We start from the raw sequence: 19404 nt of genomic DNA, 5'->3' as shown, positions 1-19404 counted from the left end.
GTTAACAGTTTGCAAACATTGTGCATGCAGCATGAAAGCAATTGTGATTGTTTATCAAATCCTTGGAGGATGGGAGGGGCTGCTTGGCAGGGGAGACCATGTGCTCAGGCAGTCTGCAGGAGAGAGGGATCACAGGTGGATGCAGGAATAAGATCTCCTGAGCTCCCAGAGGCTGAAAGCAACAAGAAAGAGGATTTAATTCCTTCAGAGAAAAGGTTACCGGCTCAACAGAACGATTTGCCGAATAGACAGGGTATCCATACCCTCCACAACCGACGGAGGCGCCTCCCTGCTACACCGGAACGTTCTTCCAGACTTAACCCTTTGGCAGCCTGTTGGACAGGACAGCGTTAATTCCTCTGGGACTGTAAGTGTACCTATCACCAGCATTCTTATTTAGACTGCATCCTATGATCCAGGAGTAACTTGTTTTTGGCTAGTATAACTGTTTAAGCTGAGCACTGCAGAAGGAGTAAAAGAGACTTGATGCATCCAGGCACCTGCCATGCTGCCATGACCTATTGTAAGGGATAGAGCCTGCTGCTGCTGATAGATGATTGTAGCCAGTACTGGATTTTCTGCAGTGTACCAAATCTTCTGGACTAAGGAATATTACCCTGCTAGGAATTAAAGGAGCATTGTTCATTTCTAACATATTTCATGTGCACCAACGAAAGAAGATTCTTTCCAGAACCGCGGCAACAGGCCTTGCATTAAGACTGAGCTTTGTGATAGTTATACATTGTCCTAGGGCTTTGCCATATAGACCTGCCGTTTTCTAGATAGGTTTATCGTTTAAAGTATTACATCTTACTGATGCTGTGAATGTTATTGCATATTGTACTTCACCATTACTTTATTAAGTTCCATATAAAAGTTTCTTTGTTTATACCACAATCCTCTCTGGCGTGTTGGTGTGGGCGGGGCTTTCCCTTGTCAAGCCCCGGGCAGAGATCTGAAGAAAGGTACTGTCAACCCGGAAGCACCAGAATATCACCGACAAGGGTGGAGGCACTGCGCTAAGCAAGGTAAAACGGCAACTCATACTTATCCAAACGCCCCGCTACCCGGGGGTGTGGCCAAAGGGGGTGTTACATTGACATCGATGGTTAGCTGCCCTAGCTGTCTACGATTTCAGTCTCAAATACAGACCAGGCACCACCAACATTGATGCAGATGCCCTCTCCAGGCTGCCTAGGCAACTCGAGAAGGAAGATGAGGATGGGTGGATAGAGGTTCCTGCTCCAGACCTGAAAGTCATGTGTCAGTTACAAAGAACTGGAGGTGTCCCTAACCGAGGTTACGTGCATTCCCTGGGAGCCTCGGAGGAAGCTATCCCTTCGTTGTACTGCTGGGTAACGAATGTGAATCAAGACTCTCTGCCTCGGTTGTCTCGGTTGCAGATTGAAACCGCCCAGAAGGAAGATCCAGCAGTGGGGACAGTTCGGTGGTGGATTAATAGAGGCCAAAGGCCTGGGAGGCCAGAGTTGAGGTCTGAAGAGGCCCTCCTACTGGCTAAGCAGGCGAAGTGGCTGGTAATGAGACATGGACTGTTGTTCCGAGAGGCTGAGCGGCGGAAGAGAGGGTCGAGGAGGCAATTAGTCCTGCCTGCTGTTTTCAGAGAGAGTGTTCTGAAAGCACTGCATGATGAGCATGGCCACTTAGGGGCAGAGAAGACTACTCACCTTGTGGCTGATAGGTTCTACTGGCCAAAAATGGAGAATGACATCGCCAAATATTGCAAAGATTGTGCTCGATGTGTCTTGAGGAAGACCTTACCAACCCGTTCTGCTCCTCTTACAAACATTACTAGTGATGGCCCATTGGATCTTGTATGCATTGACTTCCTCTCCATTGAACCAGATGAAGGGAACATCAGTAATGTCCTAGTAATAACTGATCACTTCACCAGATATGCTCAAGCCTACCCTACTAAGGATCAAAAGGCTGTAACTGTAGCCAAAACTTTGTGGGAGAAGTTTTTTGTACATTATGGATTGCCTACCCGCATTCACTGATCAAGGTCGAGATTTTGAAAGTCGACTCATCAAAGAGCTGTGTGAGATCTGCGGGATCAAGAAGTCTAGAACCACTCCCTTTCATCCACAGGGTGACCCACAACCTGAGAGATTCAATAGGACTTTGCTGAACATGCTGGGCACCCTGAAGTCAAAACAAAAGGGGCGATGGAGCCGCCACCTGAGCCAGTTGGTGCACGCCTACAATTGTACAAAAAATGAGTCTACCGGGTTCTCCCCCTACTTCCTCATGTTCGGAAGGGAGGCCCGATTGCCTGTGGATATCAGCTTTGGTGTTTCCACTGATAAATCTTCTGGAAGAAGTTATCTTCAGTATGTATCCCAGCTGCAGCAAGAGCTCAAAGAGGCGTATAAACTGGCCGAGCAAGCTTCAGGACAGTCTGGCAGAAGGAATAAGGCTCGACATGATCAAAGAGTTCGGGAACATGAGTTGAAGCCTGGAGATAGAGTTTTTGTGGAGCAGTTGGGACTCCCTGGGAAGCATAAGTTGGCCGATCGTTGGTGTCCAGAGCCCTTCATCGTGGTGGAAAAGCTGCCTGGAGTACCTGCCTATCGGGTTAGGCCTGAGTGTGGGCCTCGGAAGGAAAAAACTTACCATAGACACCATCTGTTGCCTCTGGGACAAAATGTCAATCTGTCAATTCAATCTAACTCTGACATACCGGAGGCTCCTCGACCCCCCCGAAGAAGTAAACGTTTTGAGAAAGAGATTGAAATGGCATCAGTAGATGGGGATAGTGAGACAGATGATGAATGGGGTTATGACGACACGGGACTCAACAATCCAGTCATTGATACTCATGCCAATAAGAAAGTCGCCTCCAGAATTGACACTGAAACAGATCTTCCAGATGGTCTATCTGAGCAACTAGTGCAAGAGGTTGCATTACCCCCCAGTGATATGGACATTGTTCATGACTCATCTGAGTGGTCAGTGAAAGAGGGGGGGGTCTCTCAACATGAAGAATGTGAGGAGAGGCTTGCAAGCAGCAGTCCGGTGTCTGGGGCTGATGAGGGGATCTCTGCCGCACCTGTACGCCCGAGGAGAGTGGTTAGGCCACCCATGATGTTAACCTATGATAATAAGGGAAATGTCACTGAGGTCCCCAGGGTGGTACATCCTAGTATGGTTGGGGCGTGGCCGTATTTTTCCCCTGTGCCTTGGTATTATAACTGTGGTCCTAATGTGCCTATTGGTGTGATTAGTCAGGATGATCTAACCTCAAATTTTTTTTCAGGTGATGGCTCTGGACTCTGTGCTGCTCATGTCCAGACCCATCAGGGGGAGAGTGTAACCCCTGTGTGCAGTTCAAGGCAACGAGGGGTTAACAGTTTGCAAACATTGTGCATGCAACATGAAAGCAATTGTGATTGTTTATCAAATCCTTGGAGGATGGGAGGGGCTGCTTGGCAGGGGAGACCATGTGCTCAGGCAGTCTGCAGGAGAGAGAGATCACAGGTGGATGCAAGAGTAAGATCTCCTGAGCTCCCAGAGGCTGAAAGCAACAAGAAAGAGGATTTAATTCCTTCAGAGAAAAGGTTACCGGCTCAACAGAACGATTTGCCGAATAGACAGGGTATCCATACCCTCCACAACCGACGGAGGCGCCTCCCTGCTACACCGGAACGTTCTTCCAGACTTAACCCTTTGGCAGCCTGTTGGACAGGACAGCGTTAATTCCTCTGGGACTGTAAGTTTACCTATCACCAGCATTCTTATTTAGACTGCATCCTATGATCCAGGAGTAACTTGTTTTTGGCTAGTATAACTGTTTAAGCTGGAGCACTGCAGAAGGAGTAAAAGAGACTTGATGCATCCAGGCACCTGCCATGCTGCCATGACCTATTGTAAGGGATAGAGCCTGCTGCTGCTGATAGATGATTGTAGCCAGTACTGGATTTTCTGCAGTGTACCAAATCTTCTGGACTAAGGAATATTACCCTGCTAGGAATTAAAGGAGCATTGTTCATTTCTAACATATTTCATGTGCACCAATGAAAGAAGATTCTTTCCAGAACCGCGGCAACAGGCCTTGCATTAAGACTGAGCTTTGTGATAGTTATACATTGTCCTAGGGCTTTGCCATATAGACCTGCCATTTTCTAGATAGGTTTATCGTTTAAAGTATTACATCTTACTGATGCTGTGAATGTTATTGCATATTGTACTTCACCATTACTTTATTAAGTTCCATATAAAAGTTTCTTTGTTTATACCACAATCCTCTCTGGCGTGTTGGTGTGGGCGGGGCTTTCCCTTGTCAAGCCCCGGGCAGAGATCTGAAGAAAGGTACTGTCAACCCGGAAGCACCAGAATATCACCGACAAGGGTGGAGGCACTGCGCTAAGCAAGGTAAAATGGCAACTCATACTTATCCAAACGCCCCGCTACCCGGGGGTGTGGCCAAAGGGGGTGTTACATATATATATATATATATATATATATATATATATATATACACACACACGCACACACACACACTCCAGTGACAGTAATGTGACCACCTATCAAAATCCAGAATAACCACCTTTGGCAGAGCGGACCGCTGCGAGACATGCAGGAAGAGAGGGGATGTTGTGATGATGTTCACTGGGATGTTGAGCCATGCCAACTCCAGTGCCGTGTCCAGCTGCACTAGGTTACACGGTTGAGCATCCATGGTGCGAACAACCTGATTGTGGTGGTCCCACAGATTCTCGATTGGGTTCAAGTCTGAGGAATTTGATGGCTGATGACATGTGCCTTCTACAAATGGTTATTTAACGTTGACGTCAAAAGTAGGCGGTGGTCACATTAATATGACTGGACTGTGTATCTATATGTATTTATAAGGAGAGACTATTATTAATAAGGCTGGAGGATCTATTATATAGGTGGGGTATGTATGAAAAGGAACTATTAATAGTAAATGTAGTGGGGGAACTATTATTAATGGGGGTGTGGGGGGTGGGCTAATAGCTTTTTTAATAATAGATCCTCCTTAGGAGGCATTCACACTACTGCCGCTATCTGCCCAGGGGTTTCCATCCTAAACCCCAGGGAAACTTGACAGGGGACTGCTTGCCGGTGATCAGCTTTAAAACTCATTCCTTTGAATGGGTTTTTAAAGCTAACTGCTATGTCCGTATGTGGTCTCTCCACCTGAAAACTGTTTTTTTTTAACTTTGTGTCTGTGCAAAACCCCTCCAAAAATGGTTTCCCCACAGAGAAACTGCACACAGATATGAATGAATGAAAAAAATTAAAATGAATGAAAAGTAAAATGAATAAATGAAAAAAAAAATCGGTTTCCCCGCAGAGAGGCTGCATACAGATACCGGCGGTTAGCTGTAAAAACCCAATTGAATGAACGTGCCCTTATAAATAACCCCCCTGCAGAGACAGGAACCATCGGGTAACCCTAGCATTTCTGTCCTTATTCATCGTCATCCATGTAAGGGGAGCATGGTCAGTGATCAATTTAAACTTTCTGGCCAGGAGGTAATACCTCAGAGCATCTAGTGCCCACTTAACCTTTTCCCGCCGATGGCATTTTTTGATTTTCGTTTTTGACTCCCCTCCTTCTAAACCCCATAACTTTTTTTTATTTCTCCGCTCCCAGAGCCATATGAGGTCTTAATTTTTGTGGGACAAATTTTTGTTCATGATGCCACCATTAATTATTCTGTATAATGTACTGGGAAGCAGAAAAAAAAATCAGAATGGGGTGGATTTGAAGAAAAAATGCATTTCTGCGACTTTCGTACGGGCTTTGGTTTTACGGCGTTCACTGTGCAGCCAAAATGACATGTCCCCTGTATTCTGTGTTTCGGTACGGTTCCAGGGATACCAAATTTATATGGTTTTATTTACATTTTGACCCCTTAAAAAAAATCCAAAACTGTGTTAAAAAATTTTTTTTCTAAAAGTCACCATATTCCGACGGCCGTAACTTTTTATACGTCCGTGTACGGGGATGCATAGGGCGTCTTTTTTTGCGGGGCTGGGTGTATTTTTTAGTTCTACCATTTTCGGGAAATGCTATTGCTTTGATCACTTTTTATTAAAATTTTTATCAGAATCAAAACAGTGAAAAACGGCGGTTTGGCACTTTTGACTATTTTTCCCGCTACGGCATTTACCGAACAGGAAAAATATTTTTATAGATTTGTAGAGCGGGCGATTTCGGACACAGGGATACCTAACATGTATGTGTTTCACAGTTTTTAACTACTTTTATATGTGTTCTAGGGAAAACACAACCGCCTCCAAGATTTCTCCCGTGCATCTCCCATACTCTGGAACTCCCCACCAAGACACATAAGACTGACCCCCACAATCACAGGCTTCAAGAAGGCCCTGAAGACTCACCTATTCAGGAAGGCCTACAACTTCCAATAACACTATCACCACACCACCATCTGTACAGTCTCCCCCTCTCCTTCTGTCTCTCCCCCCTTCCCCCATAGATTGTAAGCCCTCGCGGGCAGGGCCCTCTACCCCACTGTGCCAGTCGGTCACTGTTAGTATTATATCCACCTGTATATTTTGTGTATTGTATGCAAACCCCCAAATGTAAAGCACCATGGAATTAATGGTGTTATATAAATAAACAATAATAATAATAAAAGGGGGTAATTTGAATTTTTAATACTTTCTATATTTTTTATATTTTTTAAACTTTTTTTTTTTTTTTTTTGCATTTATTAGACCCCCTAGGGGTGTTGAACCCCAAGGGGTCTGATCACTAATGCAATGCATTACAATGCTAATGTATTACAATGCATTGCAAAAAATCATCCTTCCTTTTGCAGGCTGCATAGACCAGCCTGCAAAAGAAAGAGCTTGCAGACCGGCCGGGGAGCCTTGTAAAGCTCCTGGCTGTCATGCCAACATGACGCTGGCCCTGGAGCGTGCTCCAGGAGCCAGCGATCACCGGCAAAATGGCGGTGCCCATGCGCCGCCGGGAAAATGGCGCCTCTGACCGTGGCGCAGGAGGGGTTAATGCCTGCGATCGGTCTGGGGACCGATCGGAGGCATTAGAGCCGGTTGTCTACTGCTTAAAGCAGTAGATACACGGCGGCTATGGTGGTCGCCATAGTTACACACCCAACATGCGCCATATTATTACGGCGGATGTCGGGAAGGGGTTAATGGCCAAGCATTTCCTTTCCACAATAGCATAATTGTTCTCAGCGGGGGACAGCTTCCTGCTCAGGTACATCACTGGATGCTCCTCACCATTTACAACCGGGGACAGCACCGCTCCTAGACCTGCATTTGAGGCATCTTTCTGCACCAGGAACTCCTTCCTAAAGTCAGGGGCTATCAGCACTGGCTGCTGGCATAGAGCTTGCTTTAACCTCTGGAACGCCTCCTCTGCCTCTGGTGTCCAGTGGATCATCACTGACTTCCCACCTTTCGTCAGGTCAGTGAGAGGAGCTGCAATAGAGGCAAAGTTTAGCACAAACCTCTGGTAATAGCCAGCAATGCCAAGGAATGCTCTGACTTGCTTCTTGGTCAGTGGTCTTGGCCAGTTTTGTATTGTCTCCACCTTATTGATTTGAGGCCTTATTACCCCTTTGCCAATGACATAGCCCAGGTACTTGGCTTCCTCTAGCCCTTGATAGTAAGGCCTGCCTCACTTATGGAGTCTAGTTCTGCCTGCACCTTACAGAGGTGACTTCCCCAGTCTGGGCTATGAATGACCATATCGTCCAGGTAAGCCGCTGCGTAGTCACGATGTGGCCGCAAGATCTGGTCCATCAACCTTTGGAGGAACTATTATTAATAAGGGTAACTTTTAATAATAATAAGGCCGGGGGAACTATTATTAGTAAGGGGGCTATATATAAAAGGAAAGTTTAATATTAATAAGGCTTATTATATATAAGGGGGGGCTATTTATAAGGGGGAACTATTAACCCCTTCCTGACATCCGCCGTAATAGTACGGCGCTGCTGGGAAGGACTTCCCGCAAACCGCCGTACTAGTACGGCCCTGTAACACCCGCGGTCGGAACCGGGTCCGATCGCAGGTGTTAACCCCTGAGATGCCGGCGGTCAAACATGACCACCGGCATCTCAGGGGTTTCCCCTGTGACGGTTTCGGCGGGTGCCGTTGTTCGTAGGGGGCAGCCCGGGGTCTGATCAGTGACCCCAGGTCTGCCCATCACTTACCCCCTCCACGTACCTGGTTGATCCTGCCCAAAAGGAAGCTGTCAGCCCTGTGCGTCTGCACGGGGCTGAGAGCTTTCTGTGTTCTGCAATATACATACACGTGTATTGCAGCGTATATCTAGTGAAGCAGTGATCAGCAGATCACTGCTTCAATCCCACATGGGGACAGAATTTTTTTTTTATAAAAAAGTAAAAATAAAAAAGTTTAAATAAGTTTAAAATAAATTAGAAATAAAGCCCCAAAAATCCCATTTTCCCATATAAAATGTTTCTTTATGTAAAATAAAGTAAAATAGAAAAAAACATTACATATTTGGTATCGCCGCATCCGTAATAACCTGAACAATAAAATTAAAACATTATTTAACCCGAATGGCGAACATTATAAAAAAAAAACGTACAAAACCGCACAAAGTAATGATTATTCACCACCTTTGCCTTACAAAATGTTAAATAAAAAGTAATCAAATGGTCAGATGAAAACCAAAATGGTACCAGTAAAAATCAGAGGTCATCCCACAAAAAATAAGCCCTCAACCAGCTCTGTCTACCGAAAAATAAAAAATGTTATGCCTTTCAGAAGATGGCGATGCAAAAATAATTGATTTTTTCTCCTAGATTGAATTTTATTTTGCACAAATAGCAACGCATTAAAAAATAATATAAATGAGGTATCGCTGTAACTGTACTGACACGCAGACTAAAGGTAACATGTTACTTATGCTGTACGCTGCACGGGTAAAAAAATAAATGCTAAAAAGCAATGCCAGAATTGATGTTTCCTTTTACATCCCACCCAGAAAGAGTTAATAAAATGTAGTCAATAAGTTACAGGGCCCAAAATGGTGGCATTGAAAAGTACATCTAATACCACAAACACCAAGCCCTCATATGGCCACATTGCCAGAAAATAAAAATCTAGCTTGTACAATGTGAAGACAAAATACCCAAAAGTCGCCAAATCATTAGGACATAAGTGGCTGCGACTAGAAGGAAATGTATAAGCTATGCGAGCGTTTTCAGGGGACACCCTGTATTTAGAGCACTAGTGCTGATCCCCCAGAATGCCCCTCTTCCCCGTCCGTGTCATAGGAGCTAGTGGGAAAATAGAATGGGATTTGGTGTACCCAATTTACTCCGCACAGCTTACATATTCACTTCTGGGTTACTAATGCTCACTACATCACTTGATAAATTCTTTGAGGGGTGCGGTTTTCAAAACGGCGTCACTTTCTAGAGGTTTCCACTGTTTTGACACCTCAAGGGCTTTGTAAGTGCGACATGGTTCCTGAAACTGATCACAGCCAGACCTGCCCTCTAAAAGCTCCTTGGCGCTCCTTCCCTTCTGCGTCTCGCTGTGCGTCCATATATTAGTTTACACCCACAAGTGGTGTACTATGGTAGTCGGGAGAACTTGCATAACAAATTGTGGGATGCGTTTTCTCCTTTAACCCCTTGTGAATGTGCAAATTCTAGGGCTAAACGAAAATATTAGTAAAATAAAATCAAATTTGAAAATTTCAACTCCATTTTGTATTAATTCCTGTTAAGCACTTATAGGGTTGAAGTACTAGGTATATGTTGTTTTGGCTTATTTAAGGGGTGCAGTTTTGAAAATGGAGTGATTTATGGGGGGGTTTAATACAAGGGTCTTTCAAAACCCTTTCATAACTGGATTAGTCCCTTAAAAAAATGGGTTTTGGAAATTTCTTGAAAATTTTGAATATTGTTGTTTCACTTGTAAACCTTCTAAAGTCCGTAAAAAATAAAAGGGTGACTAAAGTTTGATGCTGTCATAAAGCAGAGATCTGGGACATGAGATTTATGATAAAATTTTGGCGGTCTGACTATCTCTATGCAATGCACATCATTTCAAACTTTATAAAATGCACATTTTTCAAAATTTCCACCAAATTTCCTATTTTTTCATAATTAAATACAAAACATATCAACCAAAATTTACTACTAACATGAAGTACAATGTGTTACGAAAAAACAGTCTCAAAATCACTTTGGTAAGTTAAAGCGTTTCAAAGTTATTGCCACATAAAGTGACACATGTCAGTTTTGAAAAATTGAGCTTGGTCAGGAAGTCAAAAAGTGCTATTGGCGGGAAGGGGTTAATAATAAAGCCCGTGGGGGGCTAATATTAATGAGGCTGGGTAAACTATTATAAATAAGGCAGGGGGGATTTATAATAAGGAACTATTACTTTTAAGAGGAAACAATTACTGATAAGGGGGTATTATTTATAAGAAGGAACTTTTATTAGTAAGGGGGATTAATTTATTAGGGGGCAGTATAATAACTAATAAGACAATACAGAGGTGCTTTTCAGACACAAACTGATTTTTGATACTGATGATCTATCCACACGATAGGACATCAGTATGTGATCTGTTGGGGTCCGATCGCTCTAGCAGCCTCTGGGTGCGTATAGCTGGACAGCATGCACCACCGCTACAATTCAAGTAATAGGAGTGGTACAGCAGCGCCATCCACTGTATAGTGGTGGTTCTGGGTAATTGCAGTGCTGTTCCTATTGCTTGAATAAAAGCGGTGCAGCTTCCTGTCCACAAGCAGTGTCTGGTACCCGGCAGCCGCTAATACAGCTGATCTGTGTGGGGTTCAGGTGTCGAACCCTGACAGATTGCATACTGACATACCGATGAGCTGTCCTGTGGGTAGATTATCAGTATAAAAAATAGGTTAGGATGGAAATATGTGCAGTACATGAAAACGTCATGGAGGCCATCACCGTGTGGAGTTAGTGTGATACCGCAGCCTAGTATAGAGGTATTGTTGGCCTATACATCACATGTTATGTTTGGTAATTGTCTGTATAGTGGTAATAATTCTCCCCAGTATAGCGGTATACACATAGTGGTGCACACATGATGGTTTCACAACTACTGTATTTTCCGGACTATAAGCCGCACATAAAAACCTACGATTTCCTCAGCAATCGTAAGTGCGGCTTATAGTCCGGTGCGGCTTATATATGGATGGAAGCGGCGGCAAAGACTGCGTGCCGCTTCCATACATACATAAAAGGCACCGTAAGGGTGCATTCACACTACCGAACGCCGGCGTGTATCACAGCCGTACACGCCGGCGTTACAGCAGGGCTGCCGGACACTTCCTATTCATTTCTATGGGAGCCGGCATGCGAGCGCTCCCTATAGAAATGAATGGAAAAAAGCAGTCCATTCATTTCTATGGGGAGCGCTCGCATGCCTGCTCCCATAGAAATGAATAGGAAGTGTCCGGCAGCCCTGCTGTGACACCGCCGTCCTGAAAGAGAACGTGAAACTTACCCAACGGTGCAGGGCGGGCGGGCATTCAGGCCTCCTCTGCCTCCGATGTTCCGTCCTTCTCCTCCGGCGCTCGCTGATAATGGCCGGGGCTCATGCACAATATCATAATGCTTCTACTGCGCATGTGCCCTGGCCATTATCAGCTTGCGAGCGCCGGAGGAGGACGGAACATCAGAGGAAGAGGAGGCCCGAATGCCCGCCCACCCTGCACCGCTCGGTAAGTTTCACATTCTGTTTCAGGCTTTTATTTTAAAACGGGGGGGGGGGGGGGGGGGGGGGTAGTTTAACCTAACGTTTACGGTTGGGCTCTATCAGCATGATTTTGCTGATAGAGCCCCTCCTCGCCTGCCGAGCGCTTCCAATAGAAGCGGCTGGCACGCGGGGGGTTAAGCGGCCGCTGGCAAAGTCTGCCTGCCGCCGCTTTCAATAAGATATAATGCGCACCGGACTGCGGCTTATAGTCCGGTGCGCCTTATATATGAACCGAGACGGACTATAAGGCGCTCATGGGCAATGCGGCTTATAGTCCAGTGCGCCTTATAGTCCGTAAAATACGGTATATATAGTTTTATATTATTTTTTCCCTAATCTTTTAAGACTATATCAATGCCGCTGGAAGTGCAGCCCTGACTTCTGAAATGACTAAATGTGACAGTGTTGGTATGTCAGGATTTGGGGCCCCATTTTTAATTTTTCCCAGGGCCCCATTTTGTCTAAAACCTGCCCTGGCTGTGTGGAGTACATTGGGAACACCAAATTCCCTACTATATCCTCAGTAGCTCCTGTTATCGTGGGGAGGGGTGGGGGTCACTTCTGGTTTATTTTTGCATTGTAAGCTCTAAATCTGGGGTGTCCCCTGATATACGCTCACACAGCTTATACATTCACTTCCTGCCGCTACCAGTTTTGTTCTAATTTGGTGATTTTTTTTTTTTTTTTTGTCTTCACATTATACAGACCCTGGGTTGCAGAAGATACAAATGGGCACACCTCGATTTCGCTCACGGGGACATTAGACATCGTGGAACTCCTTAGATGCTGTGGTCATGTTTGACCGTGGCATCCAAGGGGTTAAAAACCCCGATCGGAACTTAGCTCTGACCGGAGGTTATGGAGCAGGTTGTTAGCTAACACCCAATTTCAATGGTGCCCACGGGAGAGCGGCTGCTGATATGCAGTAACAAACTTTCCCTAATATGATGGCTGCACGATCGAAACCTGAATCTATCAGGTCCTGATCATGTCTCTGTGGACACCAGCAGCTATTAGCGCTGTGTTCACGGAGATCCTGACCCTTGGGGAGACCAATCCCCAAATTCGTAGAGTCTGTTTATAAATGTTGTTGCTGTACAAAGCCCAGCAAGTGTCGACACTTACATACAGTGGGCTGGTTGTGAGATGGTTAAAACCGTCCGCTTGAATTCTGTCATGGCTTCACAAGGGTGAAATGGTTATATAGGTGTCAATTATCAATCTCAACGAATGTGCCCTGTGATCACAGAGATGTAAGCACTAGATTACAGGATCACACTTCTACACTATGTAATCAAAAGTATGCAGACACTCCCAAAAGCATACGTTTTTCATATTAGGTGCATTGTGCTGCCACCTGTTGCCAGGTACTCCATGTCAGTGACCTCAGTAGACATTAGACATCGTGAGAGAGCAGAATGGGGCGCTCTGCAAAACTCACGGACTTCGAACGTGGTTAGGTGATTGGGTGCCACACATCACGCAGGTCAATGCCAAACGACGCCTTGCTTGGTGTAAGGAGCATAAACGTTGGACGATTGAACAGTGGAAAAACGTTGTGTGGAGTGACGAATCACAATACACAATGTGGCGATCTGATGACAGGGTGTGGGTATGGCGAATGCCCGGTGAACGACATCTGCCAGCGTGTGTAGTGCCAACAGTAAAATTCGGAGGCGGTGGTGTTATGGTGTGGTAGTGTTTTTCATGGAGGGGGCTTGCACCCCTTGTTGTTTTGCGTGGCACTATCACAGCACAGGCCTACATTGATGTTTTAAACACCTTCTTACTACCCACTGTTGAAGAGAAATTTGGGGATGGCGATTCCATCTTTCAACACGATCGAGCACCTGTTCATACAGCACGGCATGTGGTGGAGTGGTTACATGACAATAACATCTCTGTAATGCACTGGCCTGCACAGAGTCCTGATTTGAATCTTATAGAACACCTTTGGGATGTTTTGGAACGCCAACTTCATGCCAGGCCTCACCGACCTACATCAATACCTCTCCTCAGTGCAGCACTCTTAGATGCCATTCCCCAAGAAACCTTCCAGCACCTGACTGAACGTATTCCTGCGAGAGTGGAAGCTGTCATCAAGGCTAAGGGTGGGCCAATACCATATTGAATTCCAGCATTACCGATGGAGGGCGCCACCAACTTGTAAGTCATTTTCAGCCAGGTGTCCGGATACTTTTGATCACATAGTGTATATGTGCAAAGCGCCAAGGGGTTCACTATTGCTAATGTAAATATATCTGAACATGTGCCAATGTATCATTTTAATTTTAACTCTTTTTTTTCTTAAGGCCACTTCTAATGGAGAGACAGGTTACACAAGTGGAGCCATCGCATCAATATGCAATGGTTCCATAGAATTAGACTATAAAGAATTGTCACTGTATTCTATAACTGCTTTGTTATAAATAAAGAATTGATAAAAAAAAAAAAAAGAATTGATGACATCACAACGGCTTAGAACCCAGCTGATGATGTCACAATCAGCTCCTGCCTGTAAAACAGGAGAAGGACCTGAGCACATTCTCTTTTCTCTTGTGTATCGTGAATGCTAGTTGTGTTGCAAAACTCTGCTAGAAAGCTACACGTGCGAGAATTCGAACGCCCTTTACTGGAGAACACGGTAAGTTTCAACCTATACTATTGATACGTCACAGTGATCAGAAGACAGTGATGGGATTGGGGGGGATCCAAATGCTGAACAACTAAAAGTTTTAGGGTATCTAGCTGGGGTGGGGATACTGGAACCAGTAGTCCAATAGTGACTGAATGGCCACAGATTTCTGAGCGCTGCTGTGTGGTCATCTCCTGCAGCTCAGGGCCATGATGTGAATAATGGCATAGGTACAAATATATCATAAGGTAGTGAAATTCATAGGACCTGGTAGCTTCAGGAATCCTTTGGGAAGACAGCTCCATCAAAAACTGTAACATAAAGCAACGCCTTCTGATTTTCTGATAGCCCAGGTTATGTCGTGGTTCTGCTCTGGACTATCAGAATCTGCATTATGTGAAATAAACTAGATTAATAGGAATGAAATGTCGTCTAATCTTTTTCCATGTTGTGTCTCTCTAGTATTTATAGACTCAGGCCTGTAAATATGGCGTCTCTCCATGATGGCGAACCAACAACTCCATTGCTGATGGAGAATGTGGATGAGGAAAAACAAATCGGCACTCATTCACATCAAATGGATGAAGAAAAAGGCTATTGCTCTGAACCGCAGGACACTCATGCGCTGACTGGAGTCTCCTACATGCGCTCCGTCATCACCGTAGCGATTATGTCCTTCGTAAGCCTTATTCATTACATTGAACGCTTCAGCGCCTCAGGTATGTGGGGGAGGGGTAAACGGTATTACTTCTGGTGGTGGGATTTATCAGGCCCATAGCAATGTGGTGTCTAGAATAGGTCACCCCTGGCCTGGGATTCTTACCAAATGTAATGATCTTTGTGCCTGTTTACTGTGCCCACCTATTAGCACAGATCTGTCATAGTGTATAATGATTGTCCTCTCTCTTTCCATGTGACAGGGGTGCTACCGGACCTTCAAAAAGCCTTCAATATGAGCGACAGTGTATCCGGCTTGTTACATACAGGTATATTTTACCATAGAATTATATTCTGTATATCCCCTGGAAACCGCCATTGTCAGGACTAAACCAATATTCCAGAGTTGTCGGTCAATCTATTCACGGAATTCTTATGACATCACAGAAGAATAAGAATGTGAATATGGATCCCTATTGGTGTAGTTCAGAAAATGGCTGCCTGAAAATCTTTCTTGTTATCTGGACAGGAGGGATTAAATACAGGAGTTAATGTACTAACAATGTCCTTAAGCAATAACTTGTTCCGCTGACACATTGTCCTGACACTTCTTCTCCTTCTCTCCCCTTTAGTATTCATCGCCAGCTATATGCTGTTTGGTCCGGTCTTTGGCTATATGGGCGACCGCTGGAATAGGAAATACATAATGTGCGCAGGAACCTTATTCTGGTCCATTATGACCCTGAGCATCTCATTCGTTCCCAATCAGGTAAAGATATAAATCTCAGCTACTAAATCTCTCTATGACCAGGTACACTTGCCATGCAGGCAAAAAAAAAAAAAAAATTCACAAAAATTTACTAAATTTTTTTTTCTGTCCCATTTTAATTTTTATTTTTTACAGTATTTCCTGCTCCTCCTGGCAATGAGAGCATTGGTAGGGGTCGGAGAGGCAAGTTTCTCCACCGTTGCCCCCTCCGTTATTGCTGACCTCTTTGTGGCAGACCAGCGTAGTCGCATGTTTTCAATTTTCTACCTGACTATACCTGTAGGCTGGTGAGTATCCTGTGTAAATATACAGACTTTGTGGAGAACTTATGACCAGATGATCTAGAAATTTTAAAGACTTAATTTCTCTTACAGTGGCCTCGGATATATTATCGGCTCCAAAGTAGTCAGTGCAGCAGGTGGTGACTGGCACTGGGCCTTCCGGGTAAGTAAAAGGCTATAATCTATTTCCTAAACTTGTCCCTGGTTACTTCCACTAGGTGATGATCCCGCTATTTATATCCTCTATCTATCTATCTATCTATCTATCTATCTATCTATCTATCTATCTATCTATGTAACATACAATGTCTTCTTCCTCCACAACGCAGGTTACCCCTGGTCTGGGCGTCATTGCTGTGCTGCTTCTACTTATCTTTATGAAAGAACCGCCAAGAGGAGCCGCAGACGGGAAGAACAAAAACAAATCCGTCAGCTCCAATAACTGGATTTCGGATGTGAAGAAACTATTCAAAAAGTAGGTGTTTTCTGTGTAGTGGATGTCGGCAGCGATCCTCTGTGTGTTTTTTATGATTATTAAATCCTTCTTTTTTTCCCTCTCTACAGTCGTAGTTTCTTGTTTTCCACTCTCGGATGTGCGACTGTAGCGTTTGTAGCCGGCGCCATAGGTCTCTGGGCTCCTTCTTTTCTGACACGTGCACGAAGCCTCTTACTAGAGAAGGAGCCTTGTCAGACTGGAACGTGCACCTATAATGACAGGTATGCATTTCTTCTTCCGGTGCTGTGGAATGACTTCTGTTTAGTGTCTTCCTTGAAGATACATTAGATGAAGCTTTCATCATACTGCGCCTTATTAAACAAGGTTGTCTTGCAATTTCTTGAACCTTCTTTACTAACCTCTATAAACACTCTTCTTTGCAGTCTGATATTTGGCGTGCTTACAGTCATCTCCGGCATCCTTGGAGTTCTAGCAGGGGTGGAGATCAGCAAAAAATATAGAAAAACCAATCCCCGTGCAGACCCGTTGGTGTGTGCGTGTGGCCTGCTATGCTCCGCCCCTTTCCTGTTCTTGGCCCTGGTTCTGGCAGACATTAGTCTTGTGGCCACTTATGTAAGTACCTGAGCTATAGATTGTTGTCATCCACTTATTGGATTCTGGATCTGTGTATTCCTTTGTACAGTATACTGGCTGTGGACAGGTGTAGTTTTGTACTTACACGTTCCAGCACTTGTATTGTGGCCTATATTAATTCCCCAAATGTTTCACTTCTGCAGGTCTTCATATTCATTGGAGAGACATTCCTCACATTCAACTGGGCCCTTGTGGCAGAAATCCTCCTGGTGAGTTCTAACAAGCCATGAAATGATATTTTAGCCGTTCTTCTGTCTTCCCTCCGTTACCCATCAGATGCTCCTTCCCGGTAGATTGGGAGGTTTACTTTTTATGTTTTTAATATTTTGTCATTATACTATGCGGTCACTTTGTACAATGGCTCTTGTTTTGGTTTCAATGATTCACTTCGGCCTACTCACAATATTCTTTTATTTCAGTCAGTGGTTCCTCCTACAAGAAGAGCTACAGCAGGGGCTGTGCAAGTTACTGTGGCCCACCTGCTGGGCGATGTCGGGAGCCCCTACCTCATTGGATTTGTAAGTAGTTGTTACATATTATTTCCTGAATGTTGTATATACACACCACTATTACCTCACTGGTTCTCTGTGTAAGTATGAGGCCCAAGTTGCAGAAACGCAGCTTTTTTGTTGCAGATTTTGCTGCAAGAATGGCGATGAAAGGAATTGGAAATATATAGGAAGTAATTGTACTTTGTACTTTTGCTCAATCCACTCCTGGCTTTGTGTTTCTGTAATGTGCGCCTTATCCTAAAGCTAAATTTTTCTACCTCCCTCCATGTTTACAGTGAGCACTCACAAAGTACACATATAGTACATGTACAGCATTGAAACAACAGTATACACACAGCATCTGTACAGCCCACATACAACACCCACAAAGAAAATACACACATAGAAATTATATTGAAACAAACTAGTTGTAATTGGCAAGTCTGACAGTAGAACACCAAAGACAAAACCTTCTGGCGCTAGATATTAGATTATCTGCTCCAGGTGGATGCCGCACGTCTCCAGCTCCAGCCATTGTATAATACTGGGGCTGCTCATAGTCTGTAGGATGGAAGCTCCTTCTCTATATACAGTGCAGCGCTTCTGCTACCACATGTTTGTCTGGCCACCAGAGTTCCTAACAAGCACATAGCAGTTACTGTTGTGTTCCAACCTTTCTGCTTTTTTTGTATTTTTGCTCTTTACTAACTATACATGTATTATTAATCAAGTATGTATCACCTCTCATCCTCAGATATCTGACCTGATCCATGGAGCAGAGGCGGAAACCACTCTATCAAGGTACCACAGCCTGAAATACGCCCTCCTGACATGTGCATTCATGGAAGCTATTGGAGGAGCCTTCTTTTTGGTCAATGCCCACTTTATTGAGAGGGACCGCAAGGAGGCAGAAACGGAGTCTGAAGGTGAGTACAGAATATCTCCATTGTCCTCTCAATTCTCTTGCAGAATTACAATAGAGCCCTGCCTTGGATTCTCATTGGTTCTATAGTCACAAATGTGAAATCCAGCATCTTTGTAATATCTGCAGAGCAGCCTGTGTCTTGCAAGATTTGCATGGCTCACTTCTGCTATGAATAACACACTGCCTTTGTGATGATATTAATACTCTTCTCTTCATCCCTTAGACTAGCTCCACCATCATGACTGCCACTAGAGGTGAAAACTCTCCTGCAAGACATGAAGGCCACCATATCAGGATATCATGATCTATGACATGGGCAAGCACGGTGGCTCAGTGCTTACTGCTTGCTTGCAGAGCTGGAGTCCTGGGTGGGTGAGAATCCATCCAAGGGCAACACCTGCAGTGAGTTTGTATGTTCTCCCCGTGCTTGCGTGGGTTTTCCCCGGGTACTCCGGTTTCCTCCCACAAAAACTTGACTGAAGTTAATAAAAAAGTCAGTCAAAAAAAAAAAAAATAGTGTCCCTGAGTCTCTCTCTCTAACTCTTTACAGAACTTAATAGATCAAAGGATGAATAGACAATTTATTATAAGGGTTTTCTTGGATTACAATAACCTGGCTGCTTTCTTTCAGAAATGGCACCACAGCTGTCTATAGGAAGGGATGTGGGACAGCAGGTCACTTTCATTGACTGGAAGGGGATGAGCTGCAATACCACACACATACTGTGAACAGGTGTAACGCTAGAGGCTTAAGGTGTGGTCTTTGACTCTTAGGCCGGGGCCCCATGT

At 44.6% G+C, this 19404-nt stretch overlaps 1 protein-coding gene across 1 annotated transcript; it reads left to right on the top strand.

Annotated features, from left to right (window-relative positions):
• Window positions 1–14756: 14756 nt before the first annotated feature.
• LOC142198537 (protein spinster homolog 1-like) lies at window positions 14757–18791 on the top strand. Its single transcript, XM_075269570.1, has 12 exons — window positions 14757–15121; window positions 15323–15388; window positions 15692–15828; window positions 15964–16115; window positions 16203–16272; window positions 16439–16584; window positions 16674–16826; window positions 16989–17178; window positions 17343–17408; window positions 17619–17717; window positions 18445–18616; window positions 18703–18791. The coding sequence occupies exons 1-12, from the start codon at window positions 14848–14850 to the stop codon at window positions 18789–18791; spliced, it is 1614 nt and encodes a 537-aa protein (XP_075125671.1). The 5' UTR covers window positions 14757–14847.
• Window positions 18792–19404: the final 613 nt, after the last annotated feature.

This window comes from Leptodactylus fuscus, chromosome 3 (genome assembly GCF_031893055.1).
Source record: "Leptodactylus fuscus isolate aLepFus1 chromosome 3, aLepFus1.hap2, whole genome shotgun sequence".
Classification (NCBI taxonomy): Eukaryota; Metazoa; Chordata; class Amphibia; order Anura; family Leptodactylidae; genus Leptodactylus; species Leptodactylus fuscus.
Note: the sequence above shows the minus strand (reverse complement) of the source record. Positions and strands in the feature narration are given on the sequence as shown.